This window comes from Panthera tigris, chromosome D1 (genome assembly GCF_018350195.1).
Source record: "Panthera tigris isolate Pti1 chromosome D1, P.tigris_Pti1_mat1.1, whole genome shotgun sequence".
Classification (NCBI taxonomy): domain Eukaryota; kingdom Metazoa; phylum Chordata; class Mammalia; order Carnivora; family Felidae; genus Panthera; species Panthera tigris.
This window is the reverse complement of record NC_056669.1, coordinates 64,750,768-64,775,980: the sequence shown is the minus strand read 5'-3', so window position 1 is coordinate 64,775,980 and position 25,213 is coordinate 64,750,768. Positions and strand designations below refer to the sequence as shown.

Here is a 25,213-nt window from a genome sequence, read left to right as displayed (position 1 = left end):
GTACTCAGAGGTTGGGACTGACAGTGAAGATGATGGGTAACATTTGTTGAGAATATATTATGAAGAATTGGAACTCAGCTTTTACACGAGTTCTTATAGTTTTGGTCTGGATTACTTACTGAAGCATAGGCTTGCCGTGCTCTTTGTAAAATATAGTACAGTACTTCCTTTGAAAAGAGTCTGAAGACACATAGTCCCTGTATTACAGAATGTGCAACAAGCCATGCTGACTTTATATATATTGCCAATGGTTTTTACTGATGTTGATCATTATGTAACTCAGCTTTCATTCTAGACTGAAAGGTCAAATCATCGTCATCTGACTTTCCTCATCCAGGTTGTCTTCCTTTTGTATACCAGTTTTGAAGAGTTGTGGTGATTTTAATGTATTTTTGGCTTTGACTCAGAGCCTGTACAGCCCAGGGTTTTTCTTGGTTTATTCTTACTAACATTTGTGTAGTATTTTACCATGGATACAACTCTCATTGGACTCTGAAAACTCAGTATATTTTCCTCAAATTTCAGTTTGAATTATGTCCTTTAAAGCATTACATTATCCTCTCTCACGTTGAAGTTCACCTCCACTATTATTTGCGTACTTAAAATCTCACACCTTCCTGTATTTTGGCCCTATTTAAGCTTAGTTCTCCCCCATCTGGAACACCTTTGGGCCATTTGCTAATCTGGAGATTTCAAGGTCTATAAAGAGGGCCTAGCACTGATCTTGCAAAAACCCTTTTCTCCTGTTTGTACATCTAGAGTGATACCCACCTCTAGCTATCCTTTATTTAAATTTGAAGCACCACTATTTCCAACTCCTATGGAAAGTTAATTTTTAATAGCATCATTTTGATTATTTTTTAAAAATCTAAACAAAATCATTGCCTTTGTTGTAGATTATGTGGAGAACCACCCTTTTTGGCAAGCTCAGAAGAGAAGCTATTTGAGCTAATAAGAAAGGGAGAACTACATTTTGAAGATCCAATCTGGGATTCCATAAGTGATTGCGGTAAGTATAGCTTTGTTATTATTTACTGAAGGAAATATATGTAATATAAGAAACTTGGCCAGTAATTCAAATACTCGAGATCTGTTTAATCATTGTATTTACTCGTAGAAATAAACACTATTTACTTGTAGAAATAGTGATCTCTTCACTGTGATTGTTGTTGTCAAAACTTCCAACAAAAACAGAAAATACATAGTAAAAATTGAAGAGGAAATTGCCAATCATCTAGCTCATTTTTACTATAGACCATAAACCAGCTAATCCAGGCCATAAAACCTCACTGTAGGCCTGTGAAACATTATTTATTAACCATTTATACTGATGATATTTATTTTATAATTGCAGTCATTCCCTCAGGTCACATAGACCTTATTCTAAATAAACTGGAAAATGTATTAATTGTAGCTAAAATAAGATTTTCAGGATTTTCCCTTATTTGCAGCTAAAAGTGTGTTGAAACAACTTATGAAAGTAGACCCTGCTCACAGAATCACAGCGAAGGAACTTCTAGATAACCAGTGGATAACAGTAAGTGATAATATTACTTCTTTTTTTTTTCTTTTTGACATGCTATCATTGCTTTTTTTTTTTTAATTTGGCCTTGTCATTTATGTATAGTCTTAAAATAGTCAATTAGTTTCATCTTATGACAAGTTAAAAGAAATTATTGAACCTTAACACATTTCTCAAATGGATATTTTCAAATTATTAAAACTATTACCACAGTAGTTTCTATATGTTTACAGAGGTTTAAATGAACTCTGCTTTGCTCCATGCCATATCAAGTCCTGTAGAAGAGAGCTGAGAAATGCCCGTTATGAAAACTGGAATATTGAGGCAGTCTGTACAGTTCAGTGACGTAAAGCACTGGAACTGTCCACTTCTCTTTCAGCTCTTTGGATAGAAGGAATCTTTGGGGACTTAGAAAAACCAAGATCTCCTAACAGTGGCTGTTACCTGGCCTGAAATTTTGAGTAATTATTCATTTGCATATTGCTTTCCCCCATTAGACTAACTGCCTTCAGCATAGACCCTATATCTTACCATGCTTTGTATTTCTGTACTGAGAACATTACCTGGTCACAATAGGAACCTTGGAAGAAACAGCTACTTACCTCTTAATATTTATTCTCTTTTTATTCTCTGGTATGAGGATCCTCACTTGCAGCTGGAAACGTTGCTATCTGGTCTTCTTTGCTAGTTATCCCCAGTTTTTGTTAGTTATCATGTTGGGGGAAGTAGGAGCAATTGTTGGGAAATGTCCTTAAATGGAAAGAGTATGGCATTCCTCATACCCATCTTCTTTGTTTGACTAGCCACATTAGACCATAAAGTGGAATCCATAAACTGAGGATGGCAAAGCAATAAGATGCAAGGAATCAGGGCTCTTAGTTCACAGAGCTGCCATGCCAGCCTTTGACTGCCCATCTCCAGAGATTTTCATAAAAACTGGAAACAAACTTCTGCCATCTTGAAGACACTGCAAAATATGTTGTTGAGCCTAAGACCAACTAATAATTGCTGAATGAGTGAATGATTCAATAAATGAGTAAGCCTGTGGGTATTTCAGAAAATGTTTTAAGAACTGAGATTGGAGATTTCTAAATACACATAGGAAATATTGCTAAGCAGTATTCATCTATGAAGAAATTATTGTACATCTATTATTTGGTAGACACTGTGCTAGGTACTGGAGATACATGATATGTGTACCTTGCAGTGGTATTGTCGCAAGGTGATGGTGGCTTGGACAGGGTGGTAGCAATAGAGTTGGAGAGAAATACATGTGACATGTTTTTTAGGTATAATTGACAGGACTTGGTGGTGGATTAGATGAGGAAAGAGGTTAAGGGAGGAGTCAAGGATGACTTCCAGATTTTTTTTTCCTGCGGGGAGGATGGTGACTCAAGAGTTCCATATTAGATGTGCAAAGCTTGAGACACCTAGCATCCAGGTGGAAATATTAAATAGATCATTGGATATGTGAGTGTGGAGCTGGGGAAGTCCAAGCTGGAGATAGAAGTTTGGGAATCATGAGTATATAGATGCCATGTAAAGTCATCGGGCTGAAGAGATAAATTAGTAAGAAGATACAGATAGAAAAGAGAAGAGGCCCCAGCACCCTGCCATGAGACACTACAGCATTCAGAAGAGGATCAGCTAGCAGTGGGGGCTATGGAGGGATAGCAGGTAAGAAGAGGAGAAAATCGTGAGAGTGGTGCCAGAGAAGTTAAGTGAGAGGATTGACAAAGTGAGAGCTTAGCTCCCAGGTAAATGCTGCCGAGAGGTCAAGGCGAGATGAGTTTCCATTAGACTGGCCAACAGAGGGGTTGGTGGTGACCCAGGTCAGTTTAGATATGTATCAGAAATTTATAGTGATATCACTGTTCCTTTCAATTCTCTCATTTTCCTTTGGCAATTTGTAATCATTTTTTTGAATAATATTTTTTTTCCTTCAAGGGCTCAGAAACTAGTCTTCACTGAAAGCTGATTTCTATCTGCCCTCTTCTATGAATGTGTTGATCTCTGAAATGCTTCTGTGCAATAAGTTTTTCTGGCCTGAAGTAATTGTGCAAATGAGCTAGCAGCTAGATCATGGCAAAACTGTTCTGAGTAGATTTGTAGTACAGCAAAATCAAAAACTGTAAAACAGATGGTGTGCCTTAGAAATCTATCTCTTTTCAGCATCACACAACATTCGGGTTTGGCCATTTAATTATTTGTTTTCTAATTAGTACAACTTTATTTCTGGCTTTGGTCATTTTTCCAGAAGTCTCCATTTTTGAGCCTCTGTAACATTTGTCTCTATGTAGTCTTTGCCAAATGGGTAGAGAAGTGACAGATAGCGTGTACTATATCAGACTACCCTAAGGAGTTCAGTGTATGAAGTTTGGAATATGGGCATTTCATAAACTTCTGAAAGGCAAAAAGACTCTTTTCTTCTTAGCTACTTGAAGTCTTCCTATAATTCATATCCTCTGTTTGAAATAATCTAAAAAGAACACGTTACTTCTCTCAGTACCTGGCTGCTTTATAAGCAGAGCTTATCTTTTGCAATATCTAACATGTAGAGACATTTTTTCAAAGGGCTTTATTGGATAAAAAGTTTTTATGGTTCAGCCTATGTATTGTGCATTTTGAAATATGGTATATATCTGAAAAGTATTCTGAGAAAAATAGTCATGGTTTCTCTATGTACATTTAAGTGAATGGAACTTAAAATAAATACATTTGTCATCCTGATTTCAAAAGTCAAAGATTAGATGTAAGGAAAACCAGCCCAGAAATGCTTTTCCAACAAAGGAAGAGTTTGATGATGTCTCCTACTGCCAGGAGTGTGCCTGGGATCCTCTCGTGTCTGTTTCTTCCTTTCTGTCCTCTTTACTCTCAACAGTGGTTCAGAAGTTTACTCCTTATTGGGTAACTACAGTTGCCACTTGGTATTCCTTCAAGCCCCCTTCTGATAACTAACACCAAGTATTTGCATGTTTAACACGTTTCCAAGGTATTTTTAATGCCTACTTATATTTAAGAACCCAGCTATAATTTAAGGAAACATTTTATTCTATGGCTTGTCATAAAGTAGTTTCCAGATCTGAGCCCTGTTGGTATTCTTCATACATTCAGTAATTCCTTTGACCGAGTGTGTGTGTGTGTGCCTACCATGTTAGGCTAGGTAATAAAATATAATTGAAGATATATAAAGATATATAAAAATATAATTAAGGATAGATAATCTGATATAAGGAACTTAGAATCTGGTAAGGGAGACAAGCTATGTGTAAGATACAATACAGGGAAGAAAATGATAAATGACATAAGAAATTGCCAAATGACCAGAGGTATAGAGGCAAGCAAGTGTAAAATAAGGAAGTTCAATTTGACTGGCAGATAAAATGCTTGAAGGAAAGAAGTGGGAAATGAACTTTTAAAAAAGGAAAGAAAATTGTGACAGGACGTGAATCCCAGTCTAAAAAAGTTTTAACTTGCTGTCATAGATAGTTGAGAACAACGTATCCTCTTTGAAATGAAGGAAATTATTGTTGTAGTGCATCAGTCTTGCAAGGTGGCTTTTTAAAAATGGCACAGCAGTCATTTAAATGTCTTTATTGATTTTAACAAGTATCTTTGGATTTTAATCCGTCAGCCATTATAGGGGTACAAAGATAAATAGAATGCAGCCTCTCGCCTTGAGTAATTTACCACAACGTACAATGTACTTTTGCTTTATGGTCAAACTTTGTGAAGGCACTTGTCATCAAAGTGTGGGGGCTAATTTTAAAATGTTTTTTCTAGTGTGTGAACAAGACCCTTGTTCATTAATTTACAAGCTGTTATCCAGGTTTTGATCATCAGCTTTTGACCTTTAGCCTTAACATACACACTCTAAGTAAGAGAGTGAAACTTTTCTGATGCCTAATTGTTGGGCATTTTTTCTCTACTGTATATTTTCATCCCAATATGTTAAGACTCTTACCTTTATTTTACTATATTTAGTTATTCTTAAATTGTGAATTACCTTATGTGTATGAATATGTTGAGGCCCTATTTAATGAAGGTTTTTATGAAAATTATGTTACAAAGGAACCCATTAAGCAGGAGCCTTGGGGATTTATTCAATATGCAATGATTGATATACACTTAATAATTCAATAAATATTTATTGAATACTACTATGTGCTGTGGAGGACACAGGGACGAGTCTGGCACAGTCCCTGCCCACAGGTTGCCCACAACCTAGTAAAGGGTTTAAAACAAAAATACAGGCAGTGAATGAATATATAATAATGTGTATGTGTGTGTATATATTACACATAGTATATAATAACATGTATTCTTTATGTACTATATAACAGTGCTATATAATATTATATAATATGGTAAGATAAAACATGATGTAGTAATGTGGTGCTATATAATGTAGTGGTAGTACTAGATTTTTAAGAAGAGAGCTAATATTCCCTTTAGCGGATTATGGAAACTACTTAAAGTGAAGGTAATATGTGATCTGACTCTGAAAGAATAGGTGAAAGTAGAAATTAATGTTACAGTCATGGTAAGAAGGAAGGGGATTCTAGATAGGAAGAACTTTACAAAGACAGAACTTTACAAAGACAGAAAAAAAAAATGTGTACTATGTTCAGAGAATACGAAATATAGTAGTAATTCTGTTTTTCTAGAACCGTAGAAGACATGTAGGGAAGTAGGGGGAAATTAAGCCATGAAGGCAGGTGAGAACTGTTTTGCTCTAGAACTTGACTTACCTGGAGAAGACTTTATTTTCAGCTTATTTGACAATGGGTTGCTAATGGAAGGCAATGAAGTACCCTGATCACAGCTGAACCTATGTGAGTTTCTTCTTTGTCCCTCTGACCCTTGTAGGGTAGTTTGGGTGGACTTGGATGAGGTCTGTGGTCTAGATTCTGAGGGGAGAATGCCTATTCTAATGGAGTGTCCTGCCTGAGATAGTAAGAAGCTGGCAAAGCCCTAGGAATACATTTGAGTTGAAGGTCTTGAGGGAACTTGGCTAAAAGGCAGAAGCAGGATCTTGATGGGGAGATAAAATGAGGATCAGGGTCTGAATGGAAACAGGATGGGCACTGGAGCAGGTCAGGGACAAGTAGCCAAGTGTCTGAGACTCCTCACAGGCCAGCTCCATCAGTTAGTGGGCTGGTAGATGGATTCCTGGCGAGACAGAACTTCAGGAAGAATAATCTGGCAACAGCGCGTGGTATGGTTTGCTTGGGGCAAGCAGCAGTTGGAGCACTGAAATAGGATGTGGGTGAGATGATGAAGATCGGAACTTGGGCAAAAAGAATGGAACAGAGAGGAGGGGAAAAATCAGACATTGGGAAGAAAATCAGCACAATTTTTCAAATAAGTATGAATGTTAGGTAAAAGAGTACAAGGAATCAAACCTTTTTCGGGTGACTGGGAAAGTGGTGTAAGACAAAAAGAAAGTCTAGGAGAATTGCTGGTTTCGTAGATTGGAAAAAGAATGAGGCATTTTTTGGAATTGTATATTCAAACTTTTATTGTAATTCCAACAATATGTAAAAATTATGAATCTCTGAAGATCTTTGTAGGTCAAGCTTAAAAATTTTTCATCATAAATTTAATTTCAAAGGCTATAATGTTTTACAAATATTGACAATTAAAAATAAAACTAATATTGTTTTTTACATGTATAGGATATTCATCTTATCCATTTGTAAAAACTTATGAACTCTTTTATAACAGAAACTTTAGGTTATTCATTCTTTCGTTTGAATTTGTATTTCTGTTCCACTTCTTTCACAGAATTTTATCCTTATATATATTTTTACTTGAAAGGTTTTTATTAATCATCCTATCATTTGTCTCATTTTCCAAAAAAAAGATTCAAATACATATTTAATACTTTGTTTTTATTCCCTGTGTTTTAAGTTTTAAAAATTTTAAACCTTTAAATGTTTAAAAATTATTTAACAATGATTTATCATTATGTTTATTAATACATAATTGATCAAGAGAACGTAATTATAATTTGTTAAAATTATTAAGCATCACAAGTAAAATTATATTGGAAATGCATCTCTTTAGTGGATGGATGAAGCTGCATTTTTCCCCCAAACTGTTTATTCATCCATGATTGAATATTACTTACTGTTAGAGACAGCATTCAGCACCAATTGTATTGTTGTTTTAGTTTTTAAAGATACAGGCACCAAGGACCTTACATAAATAAGTAGATGGGAATGGAAGGAGTGTGTGTGTGTGTGTGTGTGTGTGTGTGTGTGTGTGTTTAATTTTTTAAAAATGTTTATTTACTTTTAAGAGAGAGAGACAGAGTACAAGTGGGAGAGGGGTAGGGGAAGAGGGAGACACAGAATCTGAAGCAGATTCCAGGCTCTGAGCTGTCCTCACAGAGCCCAATGCAGGGCTCAAACTCGTGAACCACAAGATCATGACCTGAGCCAAAGTCAGACACTTAACTGACTAAGCCACCCAGGTGCCCCGGAAGGAGTTTTGACATAGCAGTGTCACTCAGTTCTTTAAATCTGTTTGAGCTAATTGTCAAAAACCACCCAGGGAGAGGCCACTTCCAAAAGGCTCTGTTCCTTCCCAAGATGCTGAATTAGCACAGAACACTGCATCTTCTCTGAAGATTAAACCTAGAGTAACTTTAGAGAAAAACCTTATGATACAAGATTACAGAGAATACTATGAGAAATTCTTGGGAAAATAAAGGGTTCATTTGGAGCTGGTGTGTACGATTGGTGAGGCGGCAGCCAGGAGCCAGGATAGGAAGTTAAAACAGGAAGACAAAAAAAAATCCAAGTTCCCATTTTGCTTCTCTTCCTTTGCCTTGGGACAGTGATACCTGTCCCCTCACAGAGGTCTTAAGCAATAAAATCAAAGCAGCACTAAAGCCCTGTTTTGAGTGAGAAGCTAAAGAAAAGGGGTGGGAAGTGACTGGTGTTCAGCATTGACTCCTTACACATTGAACTCCAAGCTCCAGGACTGGTGGGTTATACTTTTATTTATTTTTTTAAGGCTTTAAGATTTTATTTTTTAACAAGTAGTTGCTAATATTTCAGTGTTTTAGCAGGCTTTCCTTTCTAGCCATTTAATTTTCTTTATGCCTCTCCACCAAGTTGTTTTCCTTCCCTTACATTTTGGTGCACAGAATTGAATATGCCTACCAAGGCTAGAAAACAATGACACTTTAACTTGTTAATCTTTCTCAGTTCTTTGGATACACTTATGCTGCCAGTAGCTTTCTGGAGTCCTCCATTTGGGCACAGTACAACTCACAGACACTATACCATTTTTGTGTGCCTCCATCTTTACCGGACCAGCCTTCATCCTAAGACTTTTCTCCAACAGTAGCAAGATGGCTGCCACAGTCCAAGCATCACCTTCTCACATGACAGTATCTCAAGAAGGAAAAAAGGGGACAAAGACATAGTATACATTTCTCCAGTTTTACCAAGGAAAAAACTTTATCAAGATGGCACCCAGATAAATTCTCATTATTTCTCACTGGCCCAAAGTGAATCACATGGGCCATTCCTAGGTCTAGGAGAGGATGTGGAAATGAGTATCTGGCAAAAATGAATGGGATGGCCAAGACTGAAGAAACCCATAACTTATCCTTTTGATCTAGACATATCCAAACAAACAAACAAACAAACAAACAAACAAAAAAACAAAAAAAGTCAAAGTACTCTTATCAAGAAAAAAGTCAGGAATAACTTTTAAATAGGTAACCAACATTTTCTGACCCATTTCCCCTTGAAGAATGACAGGTAGCATACAGAGGTGAACGATTTTCTTGATTTAGAAATTTGATGGAGATAATAGAGAATATGGGACAGTGAGAAAGTTGAGGTGGGGGAAGAGATGATTTTCACTTTGGAACATACAAACTTTGAAAAGCCTGTGGTGCCTTGAGGTGGATGTGTCCATGCAGGTGGGGTGAGAGGTGGAGCTAGATCTTAGCAGAACGCTGTGTGCTGGAGAGAGACCTGAGAGCCATCTAGAGAAAGTATATAGAGAGAGGAGACAAGAGGAATGAGTATGGAATGCCAATATCTGAAGGATGAGAAAAGAAATTTAGACCCTGGAAGGCAGTTCACAAACATAAGATACTCAGAGACAAGAGAAAAACCAGGCCAGGCTAATATAAAAATCCAGAAAAGTTTTCAAGAAAGGACTGCTAAAGAGAGTCAAATACTGTGGAAAAGTCAAGTAAAATGAAGGGGGAAAGTGTCAGCGATGCAAGGTTATACTTTTAGGAGTACCTAAGGTCATTTCTCCTGGGAGAAGATTGATAAGGATGAAGCCCTGGACTGAGGACTAGCTTGGAGGGGGCTTGTTTTTGGTGCTTAGGGTTCTTACCCCTACTTTTCCTTAAACTCCTGGGCTGAGGACCTGGATTTGGCCTTAGAACCATACACTGTCCTCCCAAGGACAAGTATTCCCTGGGGAAGATGAGATCACAGACCAAGTTTCAGACACCATTAGGAGAGTTTTGAATAGGCAGTCCAAAATTTGAAAATCAACAAAGTGAGCATACTAAAAGAGATAAGGGACGATGTTAATAATATGAAGCAAGTATATGAAATAATAAAACAGAACCAAGTAGAACCATTTAAGTATAATAGTTGAAATACAGAATGCAATTATATAATTAATAGTGAAATGAGTGCAGCTGAAGAATGAATTTAAAAACTAGATGATCAGATTATAGAACTTTACAGAGGGAAGCAGGAAGATACACAAATTGAACATACAAAAAAAAAAAAAGAGAGAAAAAAAGTTATGTGGAGTTAAAAGTGCCCAAATTCATATAATAGGAATTTGACAGGAAAAGTGAAAAAGGAGGAGGAGAAAATCTTTAAAGAAATAATAGAGATAAAATAATCGGCATTAAAGAAAAAAGAAAGATTTCAGATTTCAACAAATGGAAGAATCCTAAATAGGAGAGATAAGGAAGAACTGACAAAAGAGGCATAGTGAAATTTAAGAACATCAAAAACAAAGAAAAAACTCTAAAAACTCCCAGAGAGAAATAGCAAATCATATGAAAAAGGGCAAGAATCACATTGACATCTTACTTTTGGGGAGCAACATTGGATATGAGCATAAATCGAGTAATATTCTAAATATATTAAAAGACAAAGAACTTTGGGGTACCTGGGTGGCTCAGTCCGTTAAGCATCAGACTTGATTTTGGTTCAGGTCATGATCTCATGATTTGGTGAGTTCGAGCCCCGCGTCAGGCTCTGGGCTGATGGTACAGAGCCTGCTTGGGATTCTCTTGTCTCCCTCTCCCTCTGCCCCTCCCCGACTTGTGCTGTCTCTATATCTCTCAAAATAAATAAATAAACTTAAAAAAAAAAGACAAAGAACTTTAACTTTGAATTTTGTATCCACCCGAATTATCATTCAAATGAAAGGAATTATACAAATATTTTCAAATATACATGGAACCGGACACCTGGGACTTTTATGACGGTGGTCATATGGCAGATTGGTGGGAAAAAGAGAAACTGTTCAATAAATGGAGCTGGAATAAATGGTTATCCATATGAAAAAAATGGATAACCTATCCATTTTTCCTATCTCACATCCTATCTCCTATCTCACATCATAGACAAAAATCAGCTCCAAATGAATCTAAGACTTAAATATTAAACACTAAAACTTTGAAACTTTTAGCAGAAAATATAGAAGAAAAATTTGGGCGCCTTGGAGGGTATAGGAAAGGATATTATTAGCAAGATAACAAAGGCACTAACATAAAAGAAATCATGGATAAACTTGACAAATATTAATCTTCAGAACTTTTCTGTTCATAAAATAATACTGTAGGTAAAGTTAACAGGTTATAAACTAGGAGAAAAACTAGATTTTTGTAACCCAAATAATCAACAAAGGGTTAATATGAAATTTAGATAACTTACAAATCAATACAGAGAGGGCAAACAACCTAGTAGAAAATGGGCAAAAGACAGGGCCAGGCATTTCATGACAGATGACCCACATTTGGCTAATGAACATGTGATAAGATATTCAATTGCATTAGTGATCGGGAAATACAAATTGAGACTTCAGCGAGGTAAACCAAAAATTAAGAAATCTGACAATATTAGGAGTTGGAAAAGATGTAGATAAAGTGTATCCCTTAATCATTGCTGGTGAGAGTATTTATTGGTACAAAGGAAGAAGGGTCTGACACCATCCTATAAAGCTAACCATTCATATACTCTACCACCAAGAAATTTCACTCTTAAGAATATACCCAAGAGGAACTCTTGCACTTATATACCAGGAGTATAGAAGTGTATATAGGAGCAAAATCCCAGAATCAGCCCAAATGCAGTTTGGTGAATGAATACATTGTGGTATGGTCTAACAATGGAATAATATATATTAGTAAAAATGATTAAACTACATGAAGGAATATCCGTGAAGCTATGAAATTGATCTTTAAATTCATCATAGCTTTGTTAAGACATAATCTACTTAACTACAAAATACACTGATTCTAAGTATATAGCCTGATGAATTTTTATATATGTATGTATCTGTGTAACTACCACCCAAAACAAAATACAGAACATTTCTATCCCCAACTAGAAAATTCCATTGTTCCCTTTTCCAGAGTGGGCTTACCACTCACCAGCAATGTGTGAGTTCTAGTTTTTCTCCTCATCTTCTCCAGTGCTTATTTTGTAAATATTTTTAACTTAGATACTTTGGAAGATATATAATAGCATCTCATTGTGGTTTTTTTTTTTTTTAAGTTCATTTAATTATTTTGAGAGAGACAGAGAGAGTGTGTGGTTTTTTTAATTTTATTTTTAATTTTTTTTTAATTTACATCCAAATTAGTTAGCATATAGTGAAACAATGATTTCAGGAATAGATTCCTTAATTATTCTGCACTTCCTGAATGACAAATGAAATTAACCACTTTAATTGTGCTTATTGGCCTTTTGGATATCTTCTTCTTTTTTAAATCTTCTTTTGTGAAACACCTGTTCAAGCTTTTTCCCTCCATCTTTCTATTTGGTTTTAGGTCTTTAACTTATTGATTTATAGGAGTTTGTTATATATTTTAGATAAATGAGCATTCTGTGACACACAAATAAATATATATATACAATAATGAGAATTGGAAGAAGCTGACTTAAGAAAAAGAACATAGAAAAGATTACTGCCAATCTTTTGAAAAAGAATAGATCATTGGAAATTGGGGGTCTTGAAATAGATTCCCCGCAGACTATCCCTGCCTACACATCCCTTTGAAAGTCTTCATGTACAGCCAGGTGTACACAGTTTGAAGAATGTTGGTTTGGAATATATCGAGTTTGTTTTTATTTTTCCAGATTTACTGAGATATAAATGATGTATAATATTATATAAATTTCAGGTGTACAACATAATGATTTCACATATGTATATATTGCCAATGATTACCGCAATAAGTTTAGTTAAAACATCCATCAGCTCACATAGTTACATTTTTTTTCTTGTGATGGGAACTTTTAAGATCTACTGTCTTAGCAACTTTCAAATATACAATACACTATTGAAGGCTCCACAACACCTCTAGCTAGAAATTCTTGACAGGCAATTGGAAATACACTTCTGGCATAGGATAAATTACTAACTTTCTCAGGCTGCTTTCCCCTGAAGAATAGGAATATCAGCACTAAACCTTGTATATTCGTATAGTTGCTGCACGTGTAAAAGAAGATCACCGAGATGACTTTTAGGAAAAATTGTAAAGTGGCACACAGTTGCTTACTTCAGTGGTCATTATTACCTTGGTATGCTGCTGCCTTGGGCTCATCGAGACCCATGAGGATGAGTTTGGTGATTTTTCTGGGTGCTAGAGTTCATGTTGGTATCTGCAATTTACATTATTTCTTTTCTTGCTGTAATTTACATTAATTACTACTTCTATAAAGGTAATAGTTAGGATTATCCATGGTAAGTGATTTAAATGGTAAACAAAAAAGGAAAAGTAACTTTCTTCCTCCATCCCCCTCATTCCCTCTTACTAAAGATAGCCATTGTTAAGTCTCTATGCATTCTTTTAAAAAAAATTCTATATAATTATATATATATATATATATATATATATATATATATATATACAGACGTTACACAAGCAAGTTCATATTATGCATGCTATTCTTTTCTATCTAATATATCTTGGAAAGATTTCCTTATTTTTTAAAAAGCAGCATTATATCCCAAATTATGGACACTCTATTATTTTCTAAATAGTCCACTATGAATATGAATATGGAACATTTAAGTTGTTTCAGACTGTTTCTGTTACAAACAATGGTGCAACAAATGTTCTTATAAGTATATATTTACTGTATTATCATGTACTGTATTATATCTATGCTGTAGATATGCATACTGTATTATCATATCTATAGGATAAATTCTTAACAGTGGAATTACTGGTTAGAGAGAATGTGAATTATCTATTTTGATAAGCTATTACTAATTTACCCTCCCATAAAAAGCTCAAGTAAATGAAGGTGGAGGGTGGGCTAGATGGATGATGGGTACTCAGGAGGGCATTTGTGGGGTTTTTTTGTTTTTTGTTTCATTTTGTCTTTTGTTTTTTAATTTTTTAATGTTTATTTTTTGAGAGAGAGAGAGACAGAGAGAGCATGAGTGGGGGAGGGGCAGAGAGAGAGGGAGACACAGAATCCGAAGAGGCTCCAGGCTCTGAGCTGTCAGCACAGAGCCTGACACAGTGCTGAAACTCACAAACCGTGAGATCATGACCTGAGCCGAAATCAGATGCTCAGCTGAGTCACCGGTACCCCTACTCAGGAGGGCAGTTGTGATAAGCACTGGTGTTGTAGATAAGTGATGAATCAGTGAATTCTACTCATGAAACCAATATTGCACTGTATGTTAACTAAAATTTAAATTAAACAAATAAATTCCCTTTTGATTTCCTATGTGATCCAATAAAAAAAGCAAGTAGATGAGAAACCCTGTTTTCCCATGCCCCTACCAATACAGAGTATTGTCAAACTTAAACTTATGTCCATCTGTTAAGTGAAAATTGGCATCTCATTGTTTTGATTTGGGTTTTATTAATTTTGGGAAGTTGAACATTCTTCTATGTTTTTTAATAAAGTGACTATTCCACCTTCCTATTGAAAAAATTTATTCCTAGGTATCAACTATACTCAATTAAGAATACATATATATTGTTAGGAACATCACAAAATGACGAGTTCTGGCTATTTACAAGAAATAGAATGGTGACCAAAAGCTAAAGACCTCGAATGTTTTCTTTTAGCTTTGCCAATTTTATGTTTCGTATCACCTCACCCCAGCTCATGAATATTGTTCATTCATTCAGTTAAAAATACTCGTTGCATACTTATTGTTTACCAAATACTTAGAGTTGCCGTCCTTGAGAAGTATGTTAGATGAGGGCATATGTTTGGGTCTCCATTTGTGGTCTTCATTTAATACTAAGGTTTTAAATCCAAATCTCAGTTTTTGCCAACGCTTCTTCTCCATGGGTGTTCATTTTCCATTTTTCAAAGTAAAATAGCCTCAGCCATCTGTTAGTTAAACAAGTGGAAATTTAGTAACCAAAAGGTTGGTGTTCTACTTTTGAAAGCCTCAGATTATTGGTCTGTTACTGCCGCCTTCTTGCCTCTTACTATTTCATAGTTGATGAGTTCAGTGTCTGACCCTTGATTCCCCAAGCCAGTAAAGGAAATTCAGAGGGTAGTGTCCTGATGGCAAAATCTACACAATCTACAGTGTCTGCCCTAATAATTCCACCCATCTTTGTTTTGGGTGGTTGGTTCATTTGTAGTTTCTGTTGACCCTAGAAGGCTCATGACACATAGCCCTGGGTCACTTAATCATCGGTCAGTCCAAGAATGCAATGCAATTCCTCCTCCAACTGCTAGCAAGCAAGAAGAAGGTCATCTAGTAAGTTATTGACTGGACTGTAGACAACAGGGAAAGTCTGGAGTCAGTATCACTATTTGTGCCCTGTTTGGTATCACACATGAATGTCAGAAACAAGGAGTTAGAGATTTCCAAGTAGCATGTTTCGGAGGGAATAATGTCCTATCCTGAATCCTTTCTTTTCTCCACAGCTTCTTTGGAATGAGAAATAGGGTCATTTCTTTGAGTGCAAAAGCGCTCTACTTTAGGCATTTAGGGTGTCAGTCATCAAGCTCTTATGCATATGTATATGTGAACCAAGCATTTGAAAGATTGCTGGAGATACAGATTCAAGATAATCCAGGGAATCCTTGGTTTGTATAGTAGCACAGGACCATAAAAACAACAATGCAGGTTGAAAGAGCAAAGTGATATTAATAATCATTGGGAAAAATTAGGATTGTTCCATGCACTTTAAAATTTTTTGTTAAACATTGAAAACTGTTGGTTATAATACTTAGAAAATGAAATGAAAGATAAACTGATTTTTTAGTGCATTGGAGTTTAAAACACTAGAAATATCAGAATTAAAGTATATATTTTTTTAATAAAAACATATCAAAATTAGCTTAAACAGTGCTTACCTTCTCCTGCTTGAATATAATACAATACAGAGGGAAGCATCTTTTTTACATTTTGGTGAGTTACAATACAATTTTCTAAGTTTGGGTCAACTTCCAACTTTTTATCATTTGTGCTTTCAATGTCATAAATTATCTCTGAAAATTCTTTAAATGTCACCTTCTTTGCACAGTCTCCGGGGCACCTGCATCGTTTCTGCACACCACTTTCCTCCCATTTATGTTTATAAGTTTGCCTTCACCAAGTTCCTTGGGTTGCATGGCTAGGTTCTCTCAAATGGTGGCAGTGTCCATGCTTCCAAGGTCAGCTGCTTCTACTATTGCTCCACTGACATTTGATTCAGATTCCACTTCCAGCCTGATCCCCTTTCATTTATTTGCTACACCTTCTTCTTAGCTGGCAAGTTCACTGGGAGGCAAGGAGGCAACACAACTGCATGCTTTGCTGCCTGTGTGTGAACTGAATAGCAGATGCCCGGTGCCCCGTCACAACAGACTGGGAAAGAAGTGGCATGATCCGTCACTGATCACAATGCACATCTGTAATTTACATGGTGATTGTGGATTGAAGAGCTAGCAGTGAAGTTTGAACTTCATGTAATTAGTGTTAGTATACCATGGTGACTGCAGTTTGAACTGGGTTGTTGGGTGACTGATAGTATTTAAGTCATGATGATTGAAATTCATGCACATCAGGACTGTGCAAAGCAAGGACTGCTTGAATAAATGGGCTATCACATGGTGCTAATTGGATATGACTTCTGTAGTCATTACAGTTTTGTTGGGTATGCTGGTTGTACCATGGGCTCATTCTTTCTAAGGCTTTTTGGAAGTGACTTACAGAATGCAAATGTTTAATTTGCTATTTATATCAGGACAGGCTAAATTATCCTGTGGTAACAAATGACCCCCAACTCTCAGTGTCCTTGATGTCTTCCATCGCACATTGGCTGGGAGGAGAGGAGGAGGTTTTGTTTTACTTTGCCCTCACTCAGGGATCCAGGCTGAGGGAGGCTCCATCTCTCTGCTTCTGTAGTTACTCACGAAGGAATTGGGGATATGATACGTTGCACACCATCTTTTACAGTTTCCACCCAGAGGTTATATATACTATTTCCAATAACATTTTACTGGCCCAAACAATTCACATGGTCATATCCCAGAAGAGGAAGAGAGGCAGAGGTCTACAACATGCCTAGAAGAAAGGAATGTTAGGTGAGCAGCCTTTGTGACTACCATAGTATCTAAAGAGTTACCTTATAGAAAGTTTATCAGGGAAGGGCAATTGAGGACTGGAAATACAGACATAGATAATATCAGATTGTCTGTCTGCTAGTGAAAGAATCAAGTTGAGGCAGAGTTTTGTCTACTAGCATTTGAGGAGCTGATATTGTAATTACATGAAAATTGGGGCTAAAGATCAGGATGAAACCAGGAAGTTGTAATAGAAGCTAGATGGATTATAGGGATCAAACAGGGCTGTTGGCAGAGCCCTGGAGGTCAGAACTCATTCAGATGAGAGATCAGAGACTCTACCATTGTAGACAATCCCAACTCTTTTACTGAGACTCCTTCCGTACTTCATCTGAATTTAAGATGACAACATCTTTTGAAGTTCTGGGATGCTTGACTAGAGATGACTCAAATTGAGCCTTGGAGGAAATGTAGGCTATGGGTTGGCAGAAGGCGTGGTGAAGGAATTCTGGGAGTGAACGGGTAGAGGATGCTATGGGTAGTGTTTTATCAAAAGCAGGATGCTAAGAAAGTGGTAAGAATATAGAACTTCTTAAAACAGGATGAAATAGAAGAACCATGGGGAATTAATTGCATAATGATCCTCATTTCATTGTTACCATTCCATACTTAATGTGTGTTTGTGTTTTTAACCACAAGTCTGTTAAACTCTACAAATCCTCAACAGGGTGCTCAGATGGCTGCCCTTACACTGCCCTGTTTCATAGTATTTGGTGTCACTGATGCTTGCATCCACTCACATACCAAGTTAATGCAGAATCACTCCATAGCTGTGCCCACACCTGAATTTCCCATTTTAATCCAAATGTGATCCAAACTTGTCTAAACTTTCTCTACTAGTCTGAGTTAGGAGCAAAAATATTTAAGGCATTCCTACTCTAGTGGGAGCCATTTGAGACTACATTCATGTATTTCTTGGCACGAAGTGGAATATTATATTTGAGAAAAACATTGTTAATATAAAACAGTCAACTTTGGTATGGGATAGTCACATCTGGGATAAAAGCAGTGTGCTGAATTAGTTATACTCAAATGACCACATCATATTGAAATCTTCCAGTCAAATAAAAGCTTTTATTTATTTTATTTTATCTTTTATTTTATTTAAAAATTTTTTTAGGCGTTTATTTATTTTTGAGACAGAGAGAGACAGAGCATGAACGGGGGAGGGTCAGAGAGAGGGAGACACAGAATCTGAAACAGGCTCCAGGCTCCAAGCTGTCAGCATAGAGCCCGACGCGGGGCTCGAACTCATGGACCGCGAGATCATGACCTGAGCCGAAGTCGGACGCTCAACTGACTGAGCCACCCAGGCACCCCTCAAATAAAAGCTTTTAAATCAAAAATCAAATATCTATATTCTTGGACACAGTGATATTTTTTGTTTTTGTTTTTTGTTGTTGTTTATTGTATTGTATATTATTTGAAATGACAATAAAGAAACCCCAAAAGCAAAAATGTCCAATGCAAATACAGACAAAATCCATTTTAAAATAAGATCTGCTGAGGGGCTCCTAGGTGGCTCAGGCGGTTAAGTGGCTGACTTCGGCTCAGGTCATGATCTCGCGGTCCGTGAGTTTGAGCCCCACGTTGGGCTTTGTGCTGACAGCTCAGAGCCTGGAGCCTGCTTCGGATTCTGTGTCTCCCTCTCTCTCTGCCCCTCCCCTGCTCACACTCTCTCTCTCTCTCTCTCTCTCTCTCTCTCTCAAAAATAAATAAACATTAAAAAAATTTTTTAAATAAGATCTGCTGATAACAAAGTGTCTCTCCATGAAATGGCATGAGATAATACAATTTTGAGGCTGTTTCACAGTGTTTACTCAATTGAATTTAGCATTTCTACCTAGACATTTTGATATTATATAAACTTGTCCTTAGTGTTGGACCCACTAGACTTGGGGCAAGTTTTTTTCATTCTTTGCATTTCCCTGTTAGTTTTCTACAAATAGCTCTAGAAGGGGGTCTTGCCCCACCTCCGAACCCTAACGGGTTGTACATGAGATCAGTCAAGAGGTACGAGCCATGTCAGTGCAGGAAGTATGCTCCAAAGGGCATCAGAAGTTTTGTTATTTATTCAGCATTATAGTTTTTCCATGCAATTTACTGGCTTTAGGGAAATATATTACTAAAAGATGTAAAAATCTCAATTTTCTAAACGGTTTATAACACCAAAAATTCATTGTTGATATTAGGGCAACACACTTTCTTCAGCAAGACCAACCAATGTGTTAGAAATGATGAAACAATGGAAAAATAACCCAGAAAGTGATGAGGAAGACACAACACATCCAGAGAAAAACTGGTCCATTCAAGAAAAGTTGAAAGGTTACCAACCGAGCAGACCCAGCGGAAATGTCCAGAACACCAGTAGCACTTCAGATGAAGAGGAGGAAAAACAGGTAGGAACCACACAGCAAGTAGGAAGAGCAATTACTTCATTTCTCCAAACTGTAAAATACCCTCACAACCCTTGGAACAGTTTTTGCAATTCTTTTTTGTTGTTGGTTTGTAAGGAAGGGCCTACATGATAAAGCAAGTGAACTTCTTTCCTCCCCTGAGACTGTCATGGTTTAGCAGTGTGACCTACGTGTTTATTTTAAGATCTGTAATTATGTAGGGCAGGGGTCTGCAAACTGTTCCCATGAAGGAACAGAGAGTAAATATTTTAGGCTTTGTGGGCCATAATAGTCTTAGTCTGTGTCACAACTTCTCAACTCCGATGTTTTAGCATGAAAATAGACAGCAAATGAATGAGGGGGGCCATGTGGCAACAAAACTTTATTTACAAAAACAGATGGTGTGTGATATTTGGCCCATGGGTCAAAAGTAGTAATTTTTGTGCTTTACCAGGCTATACAATTTGGAATGGGTTTATGTGTTACCTAGAAAAAGATATATTACATTATCCAATGATCTGTTTCCAATTTTATGATTAACTGAAACTGTTTATGTAGCTTTATCATTTTGCCATATTAGATCTGAGTAGCGTTTTATTCTTTTTGGTGAGTAAAATTTAGTAACAATTTAATATCCTAACGATTTACCCAAACCCTTTCTTCTTTTGTTTCTATGTTTGTGTGAAACAAAATGTATGTTCTATGTATGTTCTCTGTGTTTATTCTCTTCCTTATCTTGAGATCTAGTGAACGTATTTGAATTCTCTTTTAATAATTGAGTGTCCTGTCAGTGGGGACTGTGTTCACCTCAGGGCAGCCCAGACCCCTGTGAGGAACTGTTGCTGGCTGGCTCCCTGAAGCATAGCATAGGTAGAGTGCAGACAAGGCCTGTAAGGGTGGACCCCGAGCTGCACCCAGGAAGGTGTGGCTTTGCTGGCCCTTACCCTCCCATGATATCAGCTTTGTTAGCACTTGCAGAAAGAGACTTGACATACTGAGTGATCTACTGGTTGATTTTGATTTACTGGTTGAGAACTTCTTCATCTACTTAATAGCAAATATCTAGATAATAAGTTTCACGTTCCATGACTCAGATGTTTCAAAATAATATTTCTAAAACCGTAATATAAACATAAGTTTGTTGAATTCCCTTCATCCTCTCTGGTCTGTTAATAACTCCTTCCATGTTTAGTAGCTGTGTGAATTCTATGTTGTTAAAAATAATACCCTAAAAACCCACATTTGCATTTCCATTATTGAACATAGTTTGCAGATTTTTCTATTGGCTGACTTGGCATTTTATACATACATATTCATATGCACGCACACATGCACACACATACACATACATGCATATACCATATACATATATGCAGTTGATCCTTGGATAATGGGAGTGGGGGAGTGCTGACCCCCATGCAGTCAAAAATTTGCATGTAACTACTGACTCCCCCAAAACTTAACTTCTAATAGCCTGCTGTTGACTGAAACCTTGCCAATAACATTGTCGATTAACACATATTTTGTATGTTATATGTATTATATGCTGTAGTCTTACAATAAAGTAGTCTAGAAAAAAGAAAATGTTATTAAGAAAATCATAAGGAAAAGACATTTACAGTAGTGAGTGTACTGTACTTACCTAAAAAAAAATCCTTGTTTATAAGCAGACCTGCACAGTTCAAACCCCTGTTGTTCAAGGGTCAACTATATATATACTCATGCACTCATGCACATGTATTAAACATATATACAACACACGCATCTACATATACTCATATATATACAAACACAAATACTTACACGTACACCACATACACCCATATCATCTTTTGTATTTTGTAGTCTTGGATTATATCCATGTTTGTCACTGAATCTGACATAAAATATCCTTGTGAACCAAATATCTCGTTGTCTTCTGTCTCCTTTTACATTGCTCTGTCACACCTCTACCCTCTTGTCCCCTTCCTTCTGCAAGTCCTAGAGTGATAGAACTTCTATGCTATTCTTAGCTACTTCCAACTAGGGAACAAAAGAATTGGAATTTGAGGTGCTTTATAGACACTAGAACTTTATATAACCAGTGGTATTCATTTTATACCAGGTAGGTTGAAATTTTAAGAACATAGATTCTCCTCATCAGCAGGAAGAACTTTACTATAGTCACAGCTCCCCTGCACTAGAATAGGCTGGACCATGGATAGTAGACCCCACCTCCCAGTTATTGGAAAGATTCATACAGGGTCTGGAAAGCTACTTGTTAGAAATGCTGTAGCAGGAATCCTGGATGCCTGGATGTCCTCTAAGGAACTTTCCCATGCTTAGGTTTTGGCTGTGATGTCTTGAGGGGAACACATTACCTTGTGCAGGAGTTTTTCTGAAAAGTGCTATCCCTTAAAAGAAAGACTTCTGATACATTTAACATATTAAGTTTTTTCATGGATTTTTATGAATAAATATGTTACTTTGTTAATTATATTGAAGCTGAGTTTATGCTAAGAAATTACTTCTTTTCTTTCAAATCTTCATTAGCAGTAAATAGTATTCTAGTGTAAAGTTCTCAAGTGATAACTGAAAAATAGAGTTTGCCATTTACTCTTGAGTCCACACAGGATTCATATAGTAATTAATATTCTTAAGAGTGAAATTTTAATTTTATTAAAATTATTCTATGAATATTAAAATATTTCCCATGGGGAAAATTGTTTGTTAAAATTAGATTATATAAACAATTTGATGTGATAATATAAATAATTTATACCTAGAAAATTAAGGACATTCTTTTTCCATTAAAATTTTTGAAATTTGGCTTTAAGTGGAAATCTGCCAACAGTTCCTGCTTTCCACTGTATCATTGTTCTCTCTTCTGGAAAATCTCACAAATCCATTTAGAGCTCCGATTTTGTATTTTTTATAAACCAGGGTAATCATTCTTTTTAGCTAAGTGGCAGAGCTCTTGGAAAACTAACAGAGAAAGTGAGGATTTGTTATAAACAAAATAAAAAACACTCGAACTAAACACCTTCTTCTTTCACTGAATAACCATCCCTTAGTTCCAAATGCCCAGGTCATCATGGACAAATATAGTCCACATCTCTTCATTGTTCATGTCTGGACTAAGGTAGGTATTCCTCTGTGCTTTTTCAAACTTGTCTTCAAATAGTTGACATTTGGCCTCGTCCTTTTTGTTTTTCTTTCTACTTCCAATTTTTTGTCTAATTTGGGTAATTGTGTCTTCGAGGATAAAAATGTTCTCTTGTGTGCATCTTGTGTTTTATAGGCTGAGTACATCTAGGTAATGTTTTATGTTTTTAGTAACCCTCTAAATTCCCTACAGTGGGGGCACCTGGGTGGCTCAGTAGGTTAAGCATCTGACTCCTGATTTCAGCTCAGGTCATGGTCTTGTGGTTCATGAGTTTGAGCCCCATGTCGGGCTCTGTGCTGGCAGTGAGGAGCCTGCTTGGAATTCCCCCTGTCTCTACCTCTCTCTCTGCCCCTCCCTCATGTTCTGTCTCTCTCTCTCTCTTTCTCAAAATAAATAAATAAACTTTAAAAAAAAGATCCACTGAAGAATTTTAAAAAATAAATAAGTTCCCTACAGTGGGTTCTCTTTTTTTTTAATGTTTATTTATTTATTTTGAGAGAGAGAACACAAGAGCATGAGCAGAGAGGGGCAGAGAGAGAGAGAGAGAGAGAGAGAGAGAGAATTCCAAGCAGGCTCCACGCTGTCAGCCCAGAACCCGCCACTGGGCTCAAACTCACGAACCACAAGATCATGACCTGAGCTGAATCAAGAGTCCAACGCTTAACCGACTGTACCCAGGTGCCCCTACAGTGGGTGCTTAAATCTATTTTATCAGAGATACCCAAGACTTTAGTTCCTACAATAACATTTACTCATCTTCAAATGAGATGGTTGGCAGACCATTGCTTATTGCAGGAGTATGCCTTTTAACATTATGTCCTTAGTGATTTCAGGTGTGTACTACCATACTTTCATTATTTATTAATCTCAGAAAACAAGTGGGAAATGAATATCTGTAATTAAAATGCACTTCCCTCTAACTATGGAGGGAAAGACCAAAAATTCTGGATGTGATACAAGTATATCTGCATTACAGAATTCTTGCTTCATAAAAGAGAAACTTCTTAGTTGTTCAATTACTCATTGAACAGTCTTGAATGTACTTGTTTAATGAAAATGGAAGATTTTTCTAATTGTTTTCTCTTGTGATTAGTTTTGTTGACTGAAAACATGGCCTTTACAGTGTCACAGGAGATGGTACGTGTAGCAGATACTTTAGTCTAGAAAGTAGAAATTCAAGGTTGCTTAGAAACTTTGCAGTTATTTTGATCAATGAAATGTATTCATGTAGCAGTTCTTCAAAGACAAGAAATGTTTGAATTTAAATAACATGGAAATGAAACAGTTGAACTATGGTATGTTGATATATTTCTACGGGAAAGAGTCAGGTTTTCTTGGTATTTTAGTTGAGGAGGATAAAGATTTTCTTTTCTTGACAAATTAAACCTTAGCTCTATGAACCCATGTGGCTCATGTGCAGATTTGGTGGTGCTTCCACAACTTTGGCACACTTTTGTAGTCCAATATTGAAACATCACAGTCTGGCACACACTTAAAATACAATGGATAAAAACACAATCTCTGGATGTAGGCTGCATGCATTCAAATCTGGCTTCACCACTTACAAGCTTTACGACCTTGGGAAAATCTCTAGGCCTCTGTTTCCTCATCTATAAAATGGAAATAATGGTGGTATCAACCAAGGATTAAATGGAATAATGCATGTAACACTCTTGACATAGTAAGCACTCATTAATGTTAGCTTTTATTATTTGATTATTATATCGCTAAAGAACTTGCGTAGAATATTACTAAAACTGCACATTTTTTCTTGTCAGCTTCAAGTCTCTTTTGGGTATAGGTATTTCAATAAACTAATGAACAAACCAAGAAATATCATTTTCAAAAATGATAAGGTGATGCTTCCAATCTCATTTGCCCTCTGAGTTTTGTGAGGTCCCTAGATCCCTACTGTGGTAGCTTAGATTATTTTTCCCAATTATTTAATCCCTCTCTGTAAGGGATTTGTACATTCACATCTTTTGCCATGTGACATTTCAGTTCTCCCCACTAGGGTAGATGAAGGATATTTTCTCATCCCTCTAATGTTGGTTTTAACTGTATGACTTACTTTGGCTGATGGAATGTTAAGAGGTATGCTGTAAGTAGAGACCTTAAAAGTGTTTGCCTGATTTAGCTTGCTCTCTTGTATTTCTGCTACCTGACATGAGAAGAACATGCCTGCAGGGAGCCACCATTCCTGGAACTATGATTTGTGAAGCAGATCTGAACCTAATACAAAGCCTGAAGTCTAGTTGAGTCTACCATGGCTACCCCCTACAGCTAACTGAGAGAAAGCAATGTTAGTTGTTATAAGATACTGAGACTT

The 25,213-nt window shown here is 36.5% G+C and overlaps 1 protein-coding gene across 8 annotated transcripts in view; it reads left to right on the top strand.

Moving 5' to 3' along the window:
- Positions 1-25,213, top strand: part of STK33 (serine/threonine kinase 33) — a 172,840-nt gene that overhangs the window by 123,604 nt on the left and 24,023 nt on the right. For all 8 annotated transcript variants that reach the window (XR_006208407.1, XM_042958654.1, XM_042958655.1 and 5 more), the window contains 3 exons: positions 897-1,009; positions 1,452-1,537; positions 19,536-19,742. Coding sequence is in view for 7 of the 8 variants with exons in the window: in XM_042958654.1 (XP_042814588.1) it covers positions 897-1,009; positions 1,452-1,537; positions 19,536-19,742 (406 nt within the window). In the remaining variant the exon portion in view is untranslated. The remainder of the gene's footprint in view (positions 1-896; positions 1,010-1,451; positions 1,538-19,535; positions 19,743-25,213) is intronic.